This window comes from Suillus bovinus (genome assembly GCF_016758785.1).
Source record: "Suillus bovinus strain UH-Sbo-P2 chromosome Unknown EDB93scaffold_1, whole genome shotgun sequence".
NCBI classification, from domain to species: Eukaryota; Fungi; Basidiomycota; class Agaricomycetes; order Boletales; family Suillaceae; genus Suillus; species Suillus bovinus.
In genome coordinates, this window is record NW_024542057.1 from 1695841 (window position 1) to 1713386 (window position 17546).

The 17546-nt window shown below is 47.7% G+C and overlaps 7 protein-coding genes across 7 annotated transcripts; 4 read left to right on the forward strand and 3 right to left on the reverse strand.

Moving 5' to 3' along the window:
• Positions 1-1798: 1798 nt before the first annotated feature.
• Positions 1799-3526, forward strand: EDB93DRAFT_1217726 (S-adenosyl-L-methionine-dependent methyltransferase; the record flags this gene model as incomplete). The annotated part of the gene is made up of 6 exons (XM_041451088.1): positions 1799-2015; positions 2069-2165; positions 2220-2302; positions 2354-3142; positions 3191-3297; positions 3347-3526. The coding sequence occupies 6 exons, from the start codon at positions 1799-1801 to the stop codon at positions 3524-3526; spliced, it is 1473 nt and encodes a 490-aa protein (XP_041313952.1).
• A 694-nt stretch (positions 3527-4220) lies between these two features.
• EDB93DRAFT_1114116 (uncharacterized protein) lies at positions 4221-6059 on the reverse strand. The gene is made up of 10 exons (XM_041448225.1): positions 5821-6059; positions 5715-5764; positions 5440-5662; positions 5324-5389; positions 5177-5240; positions 5046-5125; positions 4771-4950; positions 4611-4653; positions 4449-4486; positions 4221-4396 (listed from the first exon to the last, which is right to left on the reverse strand). Exons 1-10 carry the CDS (start codon positions 5835-5837, stop codon positions 4246-4248), a joined length of 912 nt encoding a protein of 303 aa, XP_041313953.1. The 5' UTR covers positions 5838-6059; the 3' UTR covers positions 4221-4245.
• A 577-nt stretch (positions 6060-6636) lies between these two features.
• On the reverse strand, positions 6637-8269 carry EDB93DRAFT_1114127 (uncharacterized protein). The gene is made up of 2 exons (XM_041448226.1): positions 7656-8269; positions 6637-7606 (listed from the first exon to the last, which is right to left on the reverse strand). The coding sequence occupies exons 1-2, from the start codon at positions 7767-7769 to the stop codon at positions 6701-6703; spliced, it is 1020 nt and encodes a 339-aa protein (XP_041313954.1). The 5' UTR covers positions 7770-8269; the 3' UTR covers positions 6637-6700.
• On the forward strand, positions 8270-9698 carry EDB93DRAFT_1217731 (Isy1-like splicing factor). The gene is made up of 5 exons (XM_041451089.1): positions 8270-8334; positions 8394-8586; positions 8647-8818; positions 8867-9057; positions 9111-9698. Exons 1-5 carry the CDS (start codon positions 8332-8334, stop codon positions 9407-9409), a joined length of 858 nt encoding a protein of 285 aa, XP_041313955.1. The 5' UTR covers positions 8270-8331; the 3' UTR covers positions 9410-9698.
• A 27-nt stretch (positions 9699-9725) lies between these two features.
• Positions 9726-10676, forward strand: EDB93DRAFT_1244973 (uncharacterized protein; the record flags this gene model as incomplete). Its single annotated transcript, XM_041452263.1, has 4 exons — positions 9726-10046; positions 10097-10152; positions 10197-10503; positions 10560-10676. The coding sequence occupies 4 exons, from the start codon at positions 9726-9728 to the stop codon at positions 10674-10676; spliced, it is 801 nt and encodes a 266-aa protein (XP_041313956.1).
• A 423-nt stretch (positions 10677-11099) lies between these two features.
• EDB93DRAFT_1074331 (nucleoporin-interacting protein NIC96) lies at positions 11100-14242 on the reverse strand (the record flags this gene model as incomplete). The annotated part of the gene is made up of 12 exons (XM_041445086.1): positions 11100-11222; positions 11278-11472; positions 11526-11903; positions 11961-12223; positions 12276-12399; positions 12449-12580; positions 12625-12808; positions 12863-13026; positions 13076-13438; positions 13488-13640; positions 13692-14031; positions 14079-14242. 12 exons carry the CDS (start codon positions 14240-14242, stop codon positions 11100-11102), a joined length of 2583 nt encoding a protein of 860 aa, XP_041313957.1.
• A 239-nt stretch (positions 14243-14481) lies between these two features.
• Positions 14482-17385, forward strand: EDB93DRAFT_47672 (P-loop containing nucleoside triphosphate hydrolase protein). The gene is made up of 12 exons (XM_041456500.1): positions 14482-14885; positions 14939-14963; positions 15016-15463; positions 15513-15635; positions 15689-15819; positions 15868-16130; positions 16183-16264; positions 16311-16490; positions 16541-16824; positions 16878-16981; positions 17035-17131; positions 17185-17385. Exons 1-12 carry the CDS (start codon positions 14590-14592, stop codon positions 17291-17293), a joined length of 2142 nt encoding a protein of 713 aa, XP_041313958.1. The 5' UTR covers positions 14482-14589; the 3' UTR covers positions 17294-17385.
• Positions 17386-17546: the final 161 nt, after the last annotated feature.

Sequence of the window (17546 nt, forward strand, 5' to 3'; positions counted from 1 at the left end):
TTCCTGATAGCGCCAGGAAAACTTTACACGCTTTGGCGGCGGTCATACATGCCTAATTGGAATGACTCTGCAGTCACGCAAAATCCTTGTATGACGTCTTTCATCAGTGTTATCACTGTGTGCAGATTTGTCTTGTCGTCCAGATTCCCCAAACTCTTCTTCCCATTTGTCCACTTTGTAGACACAAATGAGGTGCGGTACGACTGCATCAGTGAATTCACATTCCTTATCTCGATCCCAGAATATATCCGCTATTCGAACATCAGAAGATTTCCCACACACCTATTGATATATATGGACAAGCTGATCCCTACCGTCCTGCGCTCAATAGCCCGAGATGCCAGTGCGTAATTCTCCACTGGAGCTCACCGTGGCCATGTTCACAAAATGATGTGTAGGACCTGAACATCAATAGAATCTATGTCAACAGAACGAAGCAAAAGTGTGCGGGGCACGTGCAGACAATCTGCAACAAGTAGCAGCAAGCGCGAACGAAAAATGAGCGGCAGCAGGTGATAATGAGTACAGATGCTAATGAGCAGGGACAAGCGCAGGCAAGTAGGAATGCATATGGATGGGTTTGGTATCGTTCGGCAAAGCTCGGTACATGCTTAGTACACAGCATCACAAGCACGGCTGCTACCTTAGTAGTGGTATGCGGTGTACAACGTGTGCCCCACTTTGAACGTCCCTATTAAACGACTTCGAGGCACAAGGCATAGTGGTCGATGGAAAGTACATCCGGATTGCGACCACGGGTAAAGTTCGACTTCGTCGGGGCGGCGCTACGTATTGTCATATACGACTGAAACACGACAGGGCAGCAACGTTTCAAGTAGTCACGAACGCACTTACCCCAGGATCAACACCATTGTGATGGTACATAACGTCAGGACATATCAATGCTATGCTTCTTTGGGACAGGGCAGGCGGGTCGGAAAAACCAACTGTGGCGGAGGAGCAAGGAAAGCTTGAACAGCTTTCAACTACACATCATATTCACGGAGATACAGCCAGAGCCGCATGGGGCGTGTACGCTGTATTCTTCAGCGTTTAGAGAAGTGGGTTCGAAGGAGCATGCATCTCAATCACGATGCTGCATTCAGTAGTTCTGGTGACGAAACCTTTGTATATTGCATCTGCATACAAAGACAATAAAATATTGGAGCGCTGTGGCAGCTAGATCCAGTGGGCGTAGGGAGCAAAAGAAAAGCGATGAACAATGGCCCAGTGTTCAGCAAGTCTTGATTGTATCTCATTCGGGCTTGTGTAGCATCAGTTGATTGTAACGGAGCCATACATAGCTGACAGACATGATACAAGTAACAAAGTCGTCCACTGGGCAAAGTTTTTGAACGAATAGTCCGGGAAAAAAGAGATTGGTAATTACCGAAAGCGGTGTTATGGCACCGCCACCGACAAGATTACTAGTTCCATTTGTAGGTTTTAAGGATTTCATTGACTTGCTCTAATGCTCTCATCTACCCTTCCTTCCTCCCCGTATTCAGACTTTCATTACTTTTCATTTGAAAACTCTTCGAAAAAAATACAGCAAATGGTCCCAGACATATGTGTTACTACACGCCGCGCCTGGAAGTCACAGATGATACGTGAACAGGAGGCTGCAGGTTCACAGGCACACCTATCACCCCCTACCCCAGTTTCTGCCGAGACATCGCCAGAAGCAGATGATCCAGCTCACTTTGTACATATAGCAGGCCCTTCAAAACGACCTAGAATATTGTCAGTCGCACCCGAGCCAACATTACGCCCCCCGAAGTCGAGGAAACGCGCGACTATGAGCGCGTCTTCGTCGCGTACTCAAAGTCGACAACGTTCCGAAACTCTCGATATTGAGTCTATATATCGAAGCAGTCGTTCTCGGTCAACATCAACCTTTCCTGCAGCTGATCTCCCTCACCGACAGCTGTGGATCGCTGAGGATGGTTCGCCAGGTGAGAACTTTGTCAGTGCCGCGTCTGTAGTAACGATATTATCGCGATCATACAAAACTTGTGAGAATCCATGTATCACATGCACATCTCATTCGAATTTATACTCATTGCAGATTTCAAGAATTTGGACGATCCCAGCGACACGTCATTTGAAGCTGAATCTTATCCTGCCACTGAACTCGAGTATCCTAATGTTAATGCCTGTGAGACGTGCGTGTTGTGCGGTGACTTATACTATTTCTTGCTGATCTACCTCACGTGTAGCTATTATTTATTGGCTCCCAAGGACCCAGATCACTACAACCCCATCATGTGCCTAGAACAATCATTATATACTATTTTCGAATGTGCGTTACTACCGTCGTCAGTTGTGAGCACGGATTCTGATGCAATACCAGGCTACCTTACGCCCCCGCAGCAAGCGTTATTTGGAACATTACCCACAGATTTTCTACAGGATGTCGATAATACGCCGCCGTCCTCACCACTCACACAGCTTTCGGGTGATTCAGAACAGTCAAGTCCTGAAAAATTCCCTTCGTATGACCCTCGTGGAGTGAACCACTTGCGTATCCTCCAACGTTCCATCCGACGGCGTGACGGTCCACTGTTCCTTTCTACGATACAAAACATTAACCAGCTCCTCCGTGCGCTGAAATACCCATCACTCCCATCTGACCCGTTTGCACCTGCACCTCCTAATGTACTTATAGAGGCCATCAAAGGTTGGCCATCAAACGAAATCCCTAATCGGGTTCTCATGCGCATAATCGACGAGACGTATCAACGTTCCGTAGGCCCACATGCTCTGAAGTTAAATCGTTACGAAGCATTTTCGAGCGAGGTGTATGGCGAATTGATGCCCTCATTCACGTCGGATATCATCGCCGCCACACGTCTCCACAAGGATTCCTTATTTATGGATTTAGGGTGTGGCGTTGGAAATGTGCTGGTGCAGGCGAGCTTAGAAACGTGCTGCAGAAGCTATGGAATTGAGATCATGCCTACGCCTGCGGAGGTGGGGAGAGAGCAGCTGAGGCAGATGAAGAAGCGTTGTAGGATGTGGGGACTGTCGATGGGAGAGGTGGAACTAGAGGAAGGAGACATGCTGACCAGTCAGAGAGTGACTGAGTTGCTACCTCAGGCAGATGTTGTACTGGTCAATAATAAGGTGTTCCAGCAGTCGTGTCAGTGCATTTCTTTTGTTTGTGACAAGCATATTGATCACGTAACAGTAAACGAGGCTTTACGTCCGCGGTTTCTAGATTTAAAAGAAGGCGCCATTGTTGTCTCCTTGAAGCCGTTTGTCTCTTCCCTCAATGCACGCGTCACTGAACGTAACGTGAGTGATGATATACATCCACTTCACACTTATCTCATGAATCTCGTAGGTGGATGATATAAGCGCGATCTTTGATGTAATTGAGCGGCCCTACCGCTCTGGCGGTGTTTCATGGGGCAGTGGAGGTGGCTCGTATTATCTACATCGAGTTGACCGGGAAGGCTACGCGGTCATCAAACAACAGTTTGAAAACCAGCGCGCGAGGAGTGCGCGTGCTTCACGGCGGTGATAATCTAATAGACATTTACTCTCATGCCGTTGATGTTGCCCTGTCGACATGTACGAGCCGCCCTGACATATTACTCAGGTTAGAGGGGATGATGAAAGCGACATTGTTATTCTCTCGTCTGATGCCATGGAAGTGTAGGATCCGGAAGCGGAGACGACGAATACATGAGAGTTGAGAACAGCAACGTAAAAGACAGATTGATCCTGCATATATGATATTAATTATTTGTGCAAGCCTTGTTCCTGTCCTTTGGATGGAGGCAGGATCGCAAGCCCCTTGATAAATACCACTCGTTGAAACAAGCTAGGAGAGGAGGTTTTGATTTCGCGTATTCACTCGGCAGCGCTAGACTCGGACCTAGTCGCAGGATCCAGACGCAGTCTCTACATCACATATCACCGCTGCGGTCTTCTATAGGAAAGAAGCCTTCCTCTTCTACTCTGCACCATCTGATGCGCCGATCAATGGGACCCTGTTGAAGTGGTAGTTTTGAGATGGTAATTTGCACGAGAGAGATCAAACAGTGAATAACTAGTGGAAATTCGAAATAGTTTTATAAGCGTCTTCCCAGAACCTGCGTTTTGAGCATGTTCCTTGCTCCTATACCTGCCACTAGGAACACAATTTTTTTTACATAGGGCACTGCACCGAAATGAAAGTATTAAAACTAGCTTTGCACTTCCAACAAGAATACCCGCATTTTAGCATCCAGCCCCAGCCTACCAATAGTGAGAGGAATTCGTGGATTGTAGGTCAATTATAGTGTTAAGGACAGGGAAGTCATCGTCTTGGGTGGGGGTGGAGAGAATGCCAGCATCAATCGACTTGTGCAGGTTAAGCATCAGCCGCGAGATTAGAGTAACAGACATGCTATTCCGAGGGCAGTCAGACTTTACCCATGTATATCGCACCAGCCACTCACCAGCTAGTAAATGTGCTCAGAGAGCCCATGATGATATCCTTGCCGATCACTCGTAAATAGTCATCATAGATATATTGTGCAGGTTGGTGTGCTCACTGGATAACACTGAATCATTGAAGCTGTGAGTGCGCGACCCAACCAATAATTCATCTCTTGACTTACGTAGTATGTCAGGATGTTCGGTATATTGAACAGTGTCATCACTCTTAAGCGATAGGGGTCAGATTGGCTTGAATCACGACCTAAGTAGCAATCTCACCCGAAGTACATCACACCTGCATCCTGTTGGTTCAGTGTTTACGATACTGATGTAGCAAAACACTCACCGTCCTGAAACATGACAGAGATGATATTCCTTCTGGACCTCATCAGAGATAACCGCAGTAATCTCCTGATTTTAAAAATCCTAGTCACTGTGAGGACGAAGATGAGAAGTTCATAGAAAAATAAGGCCACCCATGGGATTCCGAGGCCTGCAACTGAATAAAGCCATGGCATCAAGCTACATGCAAATATGTTTAGAGTTCACTGACTAATGGTTCTGCGACAACGTTCAAGTTTGAGCAGGCGGGTAGAATCATGAAGAAGAAGATGTACCTCTCTGCTGTATATGTTTGATAACAGTATCCTCCTGGCAAGATAGTCACGGTGCTTGGATAACGACCAAATGCCTCTGTCTAGAAACGATCAGTCGACTCCATAGTCAAACATCTTATGCAAACACGCACAGACACAGAAGCTCCTCCCACAAAGGCAAGGATGATAATTATCAACAAAGCAAGTAAGCGTTTGCTACGGCCGTAGAGAGCATAAATGCGAAGACTCAATATGACTTAAAAATTTCAGTAAATGAATTCTCAAAATAAACGATCCACTCACGGCAAATGATAAATGCTTGAAAAAAAACGAGCACTTGTTGTGATAGCGTGTATGTCGGACAGCTAAGTTTTTGTTAAGCAGATGGACAGACATTCGAGAACCAGGATCAAACCTCTGCAAAAAAAAATCGTGAGCCTGCCATGTAAAGACATGTATGATGAAATGTAGCACCTCAGCTGAGGCAGGCAGGAAATTCCCAATCAAGGCATAGGCATTTGCCAGCAGAGCGACATAACGATTGAGCAGAAACAACGCTGAAGATAACGCCTTCGGACGACACCAAATAAAAACGATTTCTTCTGTGAGGGTCGCCATATGGTCGTATATCAGGATGACTAGTAGATCGTGGTGTTAAGTTCCTTATAGCAAAGATAAAAATCCTAATACCATTTGGCACCAGCATGGTGTAGTTGGAGTAGGACAACAACCTGGCAGTACTAGTCGCTATCAGCTGTCAAAATACATGGTGCCGATCTATGAATGCGCGACTCACACTTGAATGACACTCATTACGATGAGGCAATATGCAGCAGAGGAGTATTCAAGTTGAGCATGCCAGGCGCAATATTATATATCATGTACCAAACATTCATCCGCAGATGCCATCATTCGTTGACCAGCCACGTTGCTGCGGCAAACATTCCACTGGTTGGCAAGTCCAAAGCATCCTAGAATGTATCAGGGCTATGTCTGAGTCGGTGTTACCAGCGCATGGACTACATGGTATATTGCATGCGTTCAGGGCTGGCATCTGCCATTTACAATCAATGGCATTACGTACGGAATAGCCCCACGGTGAGAACCGAACGTTGATTGGGCCGCCATCCTAGGGGCCAGCTCCTGTAAATGCAATCTAGGCGCCTCATGTTTCATACAGCAAACGTGGACTTTGGCGTTCACAACAGCCAGAACGTTCATTCCGTTGAATCCACTGGCACTTCTGCCTGATTTTCGAGGAGTCACGTTTACTACAACAAATCGACCCATCACATATGGACCAGGATCGATGACAGACACTAGACTTTAACGTGTAACTCGCCGCATCAGCAATGCGCCTTGAAGTTGGCATTGTATTTTTACTCCTTGATGTTCAGGGTCTAGGCTAGTCTTCCGTAAAGCTCCCGCGATACATATGGGCTGCATCAGTTTGCATTAAGCCTGAGACCGGTTTGAGGGGCTTCTGCGGAGGATATAGCCTAAAACTAGTATTTCACGCAGCAAACCTGTTTTACATCATGGTAACTAAGGATTTCATGCCTTGTTCGAATATGTTCAAGCCTCCTTTACAGCCATGAATTGCTTGATGAAAGCTCGATCGGTTCTCATGAACATCTCCATTTCATAAAAATATCTACAAGGTAGAAACAGCTCGTTCACATGATATTCATGGATTTAATCATAGGTAAGACACTATCCACGTCGTCAACTTCTCCATCACCAAAAATCTCCCTCATCAGGTCCGCAGTAGTTTGCATTATTGGCTCAGAAGCTTGGGCAATCTCTGAAGATTTATTTCGGTGAATAGGTTCTGCCTCGTACATTGCTCGACATGGGTGGTGATGGGCAGATGGAAGTTCTTGAGCTGCGCTCGTATTAATGTCGACCTTAGTAGAACGAGGTCGCGGACGGGGATCAGTCGTCTTTTTCGACGCCAGCCCCCTCTCAAACATGCTCGGGACACCAAATTCGCTATAAATGATGTGCTTCATGGAAGTGTTATCTGCACCGATCGAAAAGCCTGGAGTTGCATTGGACTGAAAACAAGATTCATCCTTGAAGTCTGCCATCTCATGGTCCACTATAGCGTCGATATGGGAATCCACTAAAACCTGGACACCTAACGACCATTGTGGCTGTCGTTCATTGTAGCTGCGCTGGTATGAGTGTCGAGGCCTCACGAAGGGCAACATTTCCTGGGAGGTTTTATCCCCATCGCGAATGCCAGTGATAGCTCGCTTGCGCTTTGGACTAGAATCTCTGCACTCGTATTCGTCGTATGCCTCTCCGTGCATGCGCTGGCGAGCATAGTGCGCATGAAGAGCTTTGAGGTCTGGTGTTGTTGATTGCCGAGAAAGGTTTGGCGAAGCATATCTACGCTGGAGGGTGGTGCGCGTCTGGATACGTTTCATCCTGTCCTCGAGTGTCCAAAAGTGCCCATTTTGTGAGCGTGGCTTCAAAGGATACCTTGATCTCAGAGTTGAGGGGTAGCGGATTTGAGATAATGGAGACCACGACATCTCTTCTGCATTAACTAAAAGGAATCTAGCCTTTAGTTCCGCCTAAAGATAATAAGTGAGGAGTCATGGAAAGTTCCGTGGGACATCTCACCCATTGATTTGCGGCATATCGCAAAAAAGCTTCCTGTGCTTCCTGAGCATTGATGTCATGGTTTGGGGAAGAGATAAAGACTGGAGGTTGGCAGGTGTCAAATTGAACGATCATGGTAGCCAGCTACGAGATTGCACAGGATTGCTGGAGGATAGAATATAGGAGCAAGTAGGACAGTATGTCGTACCGGTAGCTAAAAGATGAACTCCACATCAGCGTGACCAGTGGTCTCGGATGTCTCAGATGCATCATTCCAGTCTGAATTACAACCTCATCAAGGATGTTTCCCATTCAAGCAAATGGCTTCAGTATATTGGGGGGTAAGATATGTCTGCATGGCAAATATGATCAAGGATTATAAAAGATATCATACTTAGGACTCAAGCTGAGGGAGAAGAGAACTTCAGTACTAGTAAATCGTGATCAGCGCTCGTACCAAATCGGCTCGCTGGGGTTCATTATTTAGCTACCATGCTTTCATCGGACAGCTCAGTCAGATTAATCATGGGAGAGCGGTACACAGACATGCGATGACTGGCGAGATGAGGGGACTTGGTCATTGCCAAATGTTCATGTGCCGCCGTCAGGTGTTCTTCGGGGTGGCTGTGCTATCTTCGAACTTTGAAAGTGAAAGCGGAAGGTAAAAGCGAACTCACCTACTGCTCTATATCAGACCATGGTACGTACAAAGACGAATTTTCTATACATTCTACTAATTGTCGTTTTATAACTAATTAGGCCCGCAATGAAGAAAAAGCACAGTCGATGCTATACCGGTTCCGAGAAGCTCAAGCAGCTGAGCTTGGCCTTGGGACGCGCGCAGATCGTCGTCCAAAAATGGCGAGCGCCTGCAAAAGTCTTAGGGAGTGCGAGCGGTGGAGAGGTGAAATTCTGAGGGAACTAAGCCGGAAAGTGTCTAAGATTCAGGACGGTACGACATTCCGCAGGACACTTAGAATTCGACTGAGTTGACATGAACCTTTGCCAATAGCTGGTTTGACCGACTATGAAGTTCGAGATGTAAACGACGAAATAAATAAATTAATGCGGGAGAAGCGACATTGGGAGAACCAGATCATTGCGCTGGGAGGTGCCAACTATCGTCGGAATGTGGCCATGCTGGATGATGATGGGAAGGAAGTACCTGGGACAAAAGGATACAAGTGCGTCCTTTTGATTTTTAGCTTAAATTGTCGCTGATACAATGTTAGGTACTTTGGCCGCGCTAAAGATCTCCCAGGCGTGCGCGAGCTCTTTCAGAGCAAAAAGCAAGAGCAAGAGGAGGAAAACCAAGCGCTTTCATTCTATTCCAAGTTTATGAATCAAGGTCCCGCGTACTTTGGTGACCTGGACGAAGCAAATGGAAAATTGTTGGAGCATGAGCGTGAAGCAGAGGAAAAGGGTACGTCGTGTCTAGATTGTAGATGGTTTCGATTTCTGACATGTATCTTGCAGAATGGACAGACGAATATACGAACGTCCGCGAGATCCTTGACCTCCCTATTGACGACCCAATACCTGACATACCTCGTGGATCGGGGAAAGATGTCGAGATGGACGCGGCGGATTCTGTCGCCCCTTCATCTGGAGGCGCAGACTCAATGCGCGCGCACGCGAACGCAGCCGCTGCTTACGTGGGCTTTTTATCACCAGAAGACCTGATGTCTCCGAGACTTCCTACTAGGGAGGAAATGGAGGGCGTGTTATTAGCCCTCAGGAAACAAGCCCTGGTGGAGGAATATTTTGGCGAGTAGTTGTTGGTATGCCTACTGATTTACGCTGCTCCATCAAGCTTCGACATTAGAGTCTTCATCTTCACCTCAACTACCTGAGCCAGGGGAAATTGACGCAGTCTTGATGCGCCTGAGCTATCGGAATTGATGTCTCAAAGCTCGCGAAACATATGGTGCTGGTATTGATGGACACGACGAGTAGGTGCTCGACGCACAGATTATCCAGAAATCGAATACATGTATGATATTGTTGCCGTAGGCCATGCATAGTAGTTCAACACAGTAGAATTGCAGCAAAATGAATCTGCGTGGTCTTGTATTACTACATCATCTCACCATGAACTCGCACCGTCAACTCGTCCAGTATGGCGACCTAGAACAATCTCAACAAATCAGTGTTGTCTCAGCAGCAGCTTCTCGTCCACGTCAATCACCTCCATCCAAAAAACGCAAGAGGTCAAACCAAAAAGCCAAACGTCCCAGAAAAACTGCCCACTGGTATGAACCAGGAGATGACCAAATGAACGACGACGACGCCAGTACCCATGGTGAGGATGGTGAAGTTGAAGAGGAGGAGAGTCGGGAGCTCACACACGAAGAAATATGGGACGACTCTGCGCTCATCGATGCCTGGAACTCTGCCACAGCAGAATATGAGGTACGTCCAGCAAGTGCTCTTACATCTGCCGCTCTTGACATCCTTGCAAGGAATTTCACGGGAAAACGCAAGACTGGAAGTCGACCACTGTCAAGAAATCTTCGCTGTGCGTAATTTTATTCATAAAAAATATGATCTAATTGTGTTCAGATGGTACAACATCCCCTATAATAGTTCGAAGGAGAAGGCCAAGGCAACTAATTCAATAAAAGTGGCGTCTGCAGAGGCCGCCAGTCAGGCTGCCGCAGTTGAAGAGGAGGACTCTGCTCCACTTGATTTCGACACGTTCGTCCCATCGTATGATCCTTCGCTGCCGGTACCATCTGAGGCACCCGCGGCACCCGAGTCCTCGTTTTTCATACCTGCACCTTCGAACACTATGGTAAGCCGCGACGAAGCTTTCAGCCGTGCGCTAAGTGCGATGTATTGGGGCGGATACTGGACTGCAGTATACCATGTAAGTCCTTTGCGAGCTTGTTGCAAAGTACTACTTGCTCATCTGCCTGCTTGCAGTGCCAAAATCAGCATTCCTATCAGGAGGATGTCGAGGAGCAAGATCATCAGGAATACGAAGATGATGATGAAGCTCTTGAAAATGATCCTGAAGATCTGGTACCTACGCAGCGATAATTGCCAAATAGTTATCGGAAAGGTGCAGATCCCTGGTGTGCTACGGAACTGAAGGTGAGGACCCAAAGTTACGGGATCATTCACTGCTCATCTGTGAGCTACCTGAGGCTGTGGTATATTAATGAGCAATTCAATGACATCATTGGAACGAGTGGATGGGCATATGCATGCGATAGCGTGTTTGGAAGACGACGAGCTAAGAGAGCAGTCCTTCAGGAATATACGAGAAAATGGCCTCGACGTGATCACATTATCATAAGAAGAATAATGGTCCTCAGGCCATCAACTATGAGACTGATGTTGAGCAAGTGATGAGATGTGCAGGTATGGCAGTCTGGTGCGCGCGCGGTCCGTTTCTCCAGGATCTCATGACAATGCTATAAACAAAGATTGACAACATACAGAACTACTTCTGACCATATTTTATAAAGCAATCTCAACATCCAATCTCGCCAGATACGAGTACACATCAGGCGACATCCTGTACTTAAGGATACCAGCAAACACCATCACCGACCTCGATTTTTTCCTAAGCGTCGTCAATGTCTGCAATGAAAATATCGTGAGGACACGAAGAATGATGTAGCTATTGAATACAAACCATTTGCCTCGTAGTTTCTGCTGTAGCAGAATTTTTGATGGATTGGTGTACTGCCGCTAATGCCTCCATTGTGAGCGGTAAATAGACTTGTAGATTACGTTGCAAGGCATCGTGCAAGTCCTTGAATTCCTCGGCCTTCCGAGTAATCTTTGCAACATCCCCATCGAGAGGAATGAGATCCGTGGACTCCATAATCTACAATAATCGTCAGTATCTGATGGGATTAAAAGACTGGGATAAGATCGTACCTCAAGCACAACATCAAATCGCCCAGAGCCCTTCGCATTGAGCGCTTCCCTGATGCGCAACAGTCTTACAGCAGCATCTCGATCCTTGCCCACTGCCCGGTTCGTGCGCTCGTAATGTCTCAAAATCTCAACAGCCGTGCGTTCGATGATTTTGCCTTTATCGGTTTCACCTGCTGGCTGCGCCAGGGTGTTGCCAAGTGCCTGGGCAAGACATGAAATGACAGTGCCGTAGTCCCCTGCGAGGTTGTAGAGCTTGATCGCCTCGGGAATACGGTCGTTTTCCTCGGAATCGCGGGCGGCACGGATGAGGATCTGTTCGTTGTACTGGGCGGTATTTTGTAGATGGAGAAGGGCAGCGCCCTGTTCAATGATGCCGCTCTGCAGGAGAAGCGAGTCATGTTTATAGTGGTAAGTGAATAAAGAAATGGAACATACGAAACGCGTGCCATCGGGTCTAAATCCACCGACAAGCTCTTCCCAGGCGGGACCTGAGTGAGCGAGCACGATGATGCGCCTCACGAGCTCCCAAGCGGTCTCTACAATTTCTCTGCCGACACCGTCGCCTTGATCCGCCGAGAGACAGACGCAGTAGACATACTGCAGCGCTTCTTTCGCGTCCATCTTAACGAACTGGCGTACATATCGCCAAACGAGCATTGGCAAGCTGAGTGCGGGAGGTGAGAGTGGGGACAAGGTTACTGAAAATCTAGGTGTGTTACATGTAGGTGCAAATTTTGAGTGCATACGTACAGGGACTGATGTCAGATGTTTCAGCACGAGACGGGACACGTAGAAGTCCATGGTATGCAAGCGCGATAGCAAGGTGAACAGCTTCGATTTCTGTTTCTGGGTGCTCCCATAGTGCAGCCACAGACTTGAATATGATCAGGATAGAACTCAGATATGTGTGATGTTATGCTTACACGCTCAAACTGGCCGCACATGAGCAGGACACCAGGCCACACACCCTTCTTTGCACCGTCGAAGTGGCGCTCTCCATAACTCAGGAGGACTTCAGTGAGTCCACGGAGGCCACCTTCTTCCTCTTCATCAACCTTCTGCGTGTCAGCTTACATTCTTTGCCACAAGAAATGCGCACCATTGCAAGCTGGAACCACAACCAATCCTCGGTCGTCATTGTCACTTGTGATACTGTTCGCCGTGAAGGCTCGAGTTTGCCCATGAGTTTATAGAGTGCAAGCTTAAACGGATCTGCAGATGCAGAATGCAACATGTGCGCATTGTATACTGTTTGCAAGTGGTCACGATGTGGTTTGGGTAACCTGGAGAGGTGATTGATACATAAAAGACATCATTTCTCATGGAAAAAAAGTTACCGTCTTTCTGGTGACTCGACCCATGAGCGGAAGTGGCTCATGAAACTGTCTTCGCGATTTTCAATAGCTTGCTGCGACTTCAAGGCTTCATCAAGGGCCTCTTGTGCGTGACCGGTGCGTACAAGGTAGTACAGCTTAGCCCACAAAGGCTGACCAGCAACAAGCTGTGTGACTGTCAGATAGGACAAAAGCTTCAGTATAAATTGTGCCGACCTCTATCCGATCTTCCCACTGCCCGTTTTTGTAATATCTCATGAGCAGGAAGGCGCGTATTTTGTTTCCTACACTAGGGTCTCCTCCAAGGCGGGCTTCCATAGGTCTCGACTGGATCGTGCGTTCAATGATATCCCAAAACTGGTCCTCAAGCGCCTCTCGTGAGCCTTTGGCAATCTGTGTCCGCAGAGCTCCAGCCTCCCGGGAATCACTATCCCCAAGGTATACCCGTGCGTATTTGCGCTCGAAAAGCGGGGCGTTCAAGATGTGAGCACCTGCATGCTCCACAGGGGGTAGAGCAGGGGGTTCACCAGTGATCTTTGCAAGCACATGGAAGTTTTGAAATATTTGTTGCGAGGAAGGCTGTATGCACAAAAGTGAGACAACTCACAAACACGTGAGAAATACGTACCTCTGAGTTTAAGCTGGCAGCAGCTTGCATAAGGAGATGGATGATGGGACAAGATGTTCCGCGCAACCTTGCAGCGTTCAGCTCGCTGATTGCACGGTCATATGCCATCATCTTACTCTGCATCTGGAGAGTCAAACTGGGTCCTGTGCTTGCCTGTTTTATATTGTCAGTAGATCAACGCTGCATATTCAGAGTCTAGCTGACCGCTAGCGCTGCCTTTCCATGGAAGCTCTTTTTCATTTCAGCAAGAGCTTTGCTATCACTGGTAGCACGACCTCCCAGCTCTTCAAACACGCGTCTCTTTTTGGCCTCCCAATCTTTATGGCTGCGCTCCTCAAGCAGACGATAAAAATGCTCCTGGGTTTCCCTACGACCTTCTTCTATTGTTGAGATAAGATTCTGTTCGTGAGCATGACGAAGATAGCCTGCAACATCTGTATCTTGGAGGGGCTGGAGGGGAGAGAAAGTTGTCGAGGTATTCAAGTGTGCGATAGAGTTAGCAAGGGCAGGAGCGTCAACATGGGCCTGTGCCAAAAGGTAGTTTCTGTCATGGACGTTAAAACATATTGCTTGACATGTTTATTTGCTCACGCTCGGTCAGCATCGCTTGATGCTCCAGGTTGTCGTGACACGAGCCGACGTGACTGTGCCTCTATCTGATCTAGTGAAAGGTTGACGGAAGGAAGATCAGGCCGTGAAAGATGCGAATTCAGAGCTCTTGACGAGTTCAGCAATGAAGAAAGGTCGGAAGCCATTGTTAGTGTTGTCGAGCTCGATGGCGCACTAGATTAAGATAATTCTTGGTTGATCCAGAGCTTTGGGTTTCCTCAGGTCTCCAAGTTTCCAGCGTATGAAAGATGGAAACGGTCAACGCTTGCTAAGTCGCCGGAGATGATGTTCGGGAACAAAAGGTATGAAAACATGTCACGGGACCACACACGCCAAATTGGATCAGTTCAAGTTCGAGTTGTAGTCATGCATTAAATTTAGAATTAGTTGAACGCGTCGGTTTGCCAAAAAGTTCAAGTTCAACATAACTTCTTAGTCAGTCCACAAACACTTATAACGCGTCTTTGACTTTATTCCTATTCTTCCACGTTGCATGGCGAGAAGGAGACGAACGACGACTACACGTCCAGGCACATTCGACCCAGAGGATGCTCGGCATGTCAAGCACACCCGCATCGGCGTATGGGACCTCTATGAGGATCGCCAGACTGATATGCCACGCATACCAGGCTCATCAAGATTGGAGACGTACGCACAGATAGTCCAGAGCATGCCCCACGTACTGCGCATGTTAAAGGATATACTCAGCATCAAACAATGCTGCCTGCTACTCTCTGTATTCCTAGTGGTGGAAGTCTTAGCTTCCCTCACACCCGCCATCTCCTTATGGTATGCCCTGAAGCTTTGTGTGACCTTTAAACATTCAAAACGCCTTTGCGCAGGTATTCCGGACAACTGCTGCGCCTTGTAATACCCTCTGTTTCCGTCTGCACTGCCCGCTTATATATCTCTCACCCAGGTAGAGACTGCAATAGAGACACGTACTGTGGACACAACAGTTCTTATTCATGTTGCAGTAGGACGCGTCGCGTGCACGGTCGCGACGCGTCTTCTCCAATACGCCCGAAGTCGCATCGTCATCCCTATAAACATGTCCATTAAACAATTCTATGCTGGGCATATATTCCACTCAATGGCACGCCTTGATGTTCCCACATTTGAAGATTCCGCTGTTCAAAGACAGCTCGAGTCCGCATGGGCGTCCCCTTGGGGCACTAGCGTTGCTTGGGAAACCGTCCAGAGTACAACGAACGTCATAATGACTGTTATTCGTCTGCTCTCTCAGGTTTCGGTTCTATTTACAGTTTTGCGCCAGCAGCAAGATGGACCCCTCCTTGCAATTCTCAGCTTCTCGCAATCTATATTTCAGTGGTACAGCACAAGCAAAGGAGTGTTTGGCTCCTTAGGTAGGTCAGCAACCCATACTCAAAGCATGTCATTGAGCCAGACATATAGTTTGGGCGGCTACCACGACTAACGAAGATTATGTTCGCATGCAAGGCCTTAAGCACTTGGTCAACAACCCTTCACACCGAAAGGAAATTGTCGCAGGTAACCTCGGTGAATATATCACTGCACGTATGTCGATGCATCTTGTCGAACAACCTTATTTTGACGCGTACCGAGACCAGAATTCCGTGAATCCGCCAAGCGCGTTGGCGATGATGCTGGCGAGTTCCCAGAGTTGCGTCGAGCTCATACTATCAAAGATCGTTTGAGTTTCGCGTCCGTCCTTCGCGAACCAATGCGCGAACTACCCCAGGTATTTAACACCGACTTCGAAATTGAAGGAGCTGACCAAACCAACTAGATCGTCTTCACCCTACGCGCAGTACAAAAACCAATGACCATTCCTCTCTCGTTGGCATCACTCACACTAATCAATCAAACATCCAACTCGTTCAGCACTACGCTTTTCTCGCTGTTCGGAGAGTCATTCTCTCTCGCGGAGCAGTTTGCCAACGTACGCAAGTTATACGAAATCGAGAACGTGCAGAATAAGGTAGTGGATGGTGCAGAATCGTTTCCCGAGAACCAGCAGGCTCTCAAGAATGGTGTTTCTGTTGAGTTCAGGTTGATTGCTATTCTTGATGTTTTTCAACCGTTTCTGATGCATGTATCCCAGGAATGTTTCGTTCCGATATCCTGGTGCGGAGAAGTATGCTCTCCAGAATGTTTCGTTCACAATTGGAGCTGGTCAGCTTTGCGTAAGTACCGCATCTTTTGCGATGTTCTTCCTCACCGTGCTTGTAGATTATTGTGGGGGTGAATGGCTCTGGCAAAAGTACAATCCTGAAACTCATCTGCCGCATCTACGACCCAACAGAGGGTACTATCTTTGTCGATAACCGTGACGTCAGGACCCTCAAACTAACAGACCTCCGCGCTGCCATGTCCATTCTCTTTCAAGATTACACGCACTTTCCCCTCTCGGTGAGCTTCTCCCTCGTATATCCCAGACGCAAAATATCTGACAGACACAGATAAGCGAGAATATCGGACTTGGCAACCCTGCCCTTGCACACGACCTCGATAAGGTCCGTGAAGCTGCTCGTTTGGGCGGCGCAGAACGCTTTATAGATGAGCTTCCTGACGGATTCGACACCTACCTTGACCGCCCAGTTAAAGACTACTACGCAGGCCTGCCTGAAGGCACCACGACGCTCTTTGGTAGATCGGTCGACTACTCCCGCGTGCGAGGTGTTGGAGGTCTCCGTGTTTCTGAGGCTTCCAGTCTCAGCGGTGGGCAGATGCAACGACTTGCAGTGTACGTTTTTGTTTCAAACAAAACCAGGGTGCCAGTGTTGACTGTTCGAATAGATCCCGCACGTTCATGCGCTCTTTGGTCTCCGAGACGGAGTCTTCTGCAGGCATGTTGTTATTCGACGAGCCGAGCGCCTCTTTGGACCCTACGGCCGAACATGGTGCGCTGCAGTACATACCCAATTTAGGATAACTGACACTTCTCTCGAAATAGATCTTTTCGAGCGCCTAAGGAAGTTGAGGGGTAACAAGACCATGATATTCTCATCGCATCGATTCGGGAACCTCACCCGACATGCAGATCTCATCTTGTGAATTTTAGTCTGCTTCCATCTCAATGATGGTGCTAACATAGGCCTTACAGGTACATGGACGAATCTGTTGTCCAGGAAGAAGGCACGCATGACGATTTATTGAAAAGAGGGGGAGAGTACGCTCGTATTTGGAATTTACAAGCGCGAGCTTTCATTTAACGAACCAGAGACGGACTGCACGCTAACCAATACCGCGATGGAACCACTCGTGCGCCCATACATGGAATTGTCCAAACTCCAACCCATGGCAGTGCGTGTCAGTGAATCTTATCGTAGTGCGCCACACAGTCATTCACTCAAGCTAAATGCGTACAAGGACATCTCACACAATATTCCTGAAATGTTAATGCATGCACGGCCTCTCGCGCCTGTAGTCACAAGCCGGTGGCACGTGGCAAACGAGACCCTTTGA

Bases quoted from the DNA above. Each gene is read 5' to 3' on its own strand.
- EDB93DRAFT_1114116 (XM_041448225.1), bottom strand. The intron at 4,951-5,045 runs GTACATCTTCTT...ATTTGCATGTAG, and splicing joins CAAACATATACAGCAGAGAG to CTTGATGCCATGGCTTTATT. The intron at 4,487-4,610 runs GTAAGTCAAGAG...GTGATCGGCAAG, and splicing joins CGAACATCCTGACATACTAC to GATATCATCATGGGCTCTCT.
- EDB93DRAFT_1114127 (XM_041448226.1), bottom strand. From the start codon at position 7,769: ATGATCGTTCAATTTGACACCTGCCAACCTCCAGTCTTTATCTCTTCC. The intron at 7,607-7,655 runs GTGAGATGTCCC...TATTATCTTTAG, and splicing joins GATATGCCGCAAATCAATGG to GCGGAACTAAAGGCTAGATT.
- EDB93DRAFT_1217731 (XM_041451089.1), top strand. The intron at 8,587-8,646 runs GTACGACATTCC...CTTTGCCAATAG, and splicing joins AGTGTCTAAGATTCAGGACG to CTGGTTTGACCGACTATGAA. The intron at 8,819-8,866 runs GTGCGTCCTTTT...ATACAATGTTAG, and splicing joins CCTGGGACAAAAGGATACAA to GTACTTTGGCCGCGCTAAAG.
- EDB93DRAFT_47672 (XM_041456500.1), top strand. From the start codon at position 14,590: ATGGCGAGAAGGAGACGAACGACGACTACACGTCCAGGCACATTCGAC. The intron at 16,131-16,182 runs GTTGATTGCTAT...CATGTATCCCAG, and splicing joins GGTGTTTCTGTTGAGTTCAG to GAATGTTTCGTTCCGATATC. The intron at 16,265-16,310 runs GTAAGTACCGCA...CCGTGCTTGTAG, and splicing joins TTGGAGCTGGTCAGCTTTGC to ATTATTGTGGGGGTGAATGG.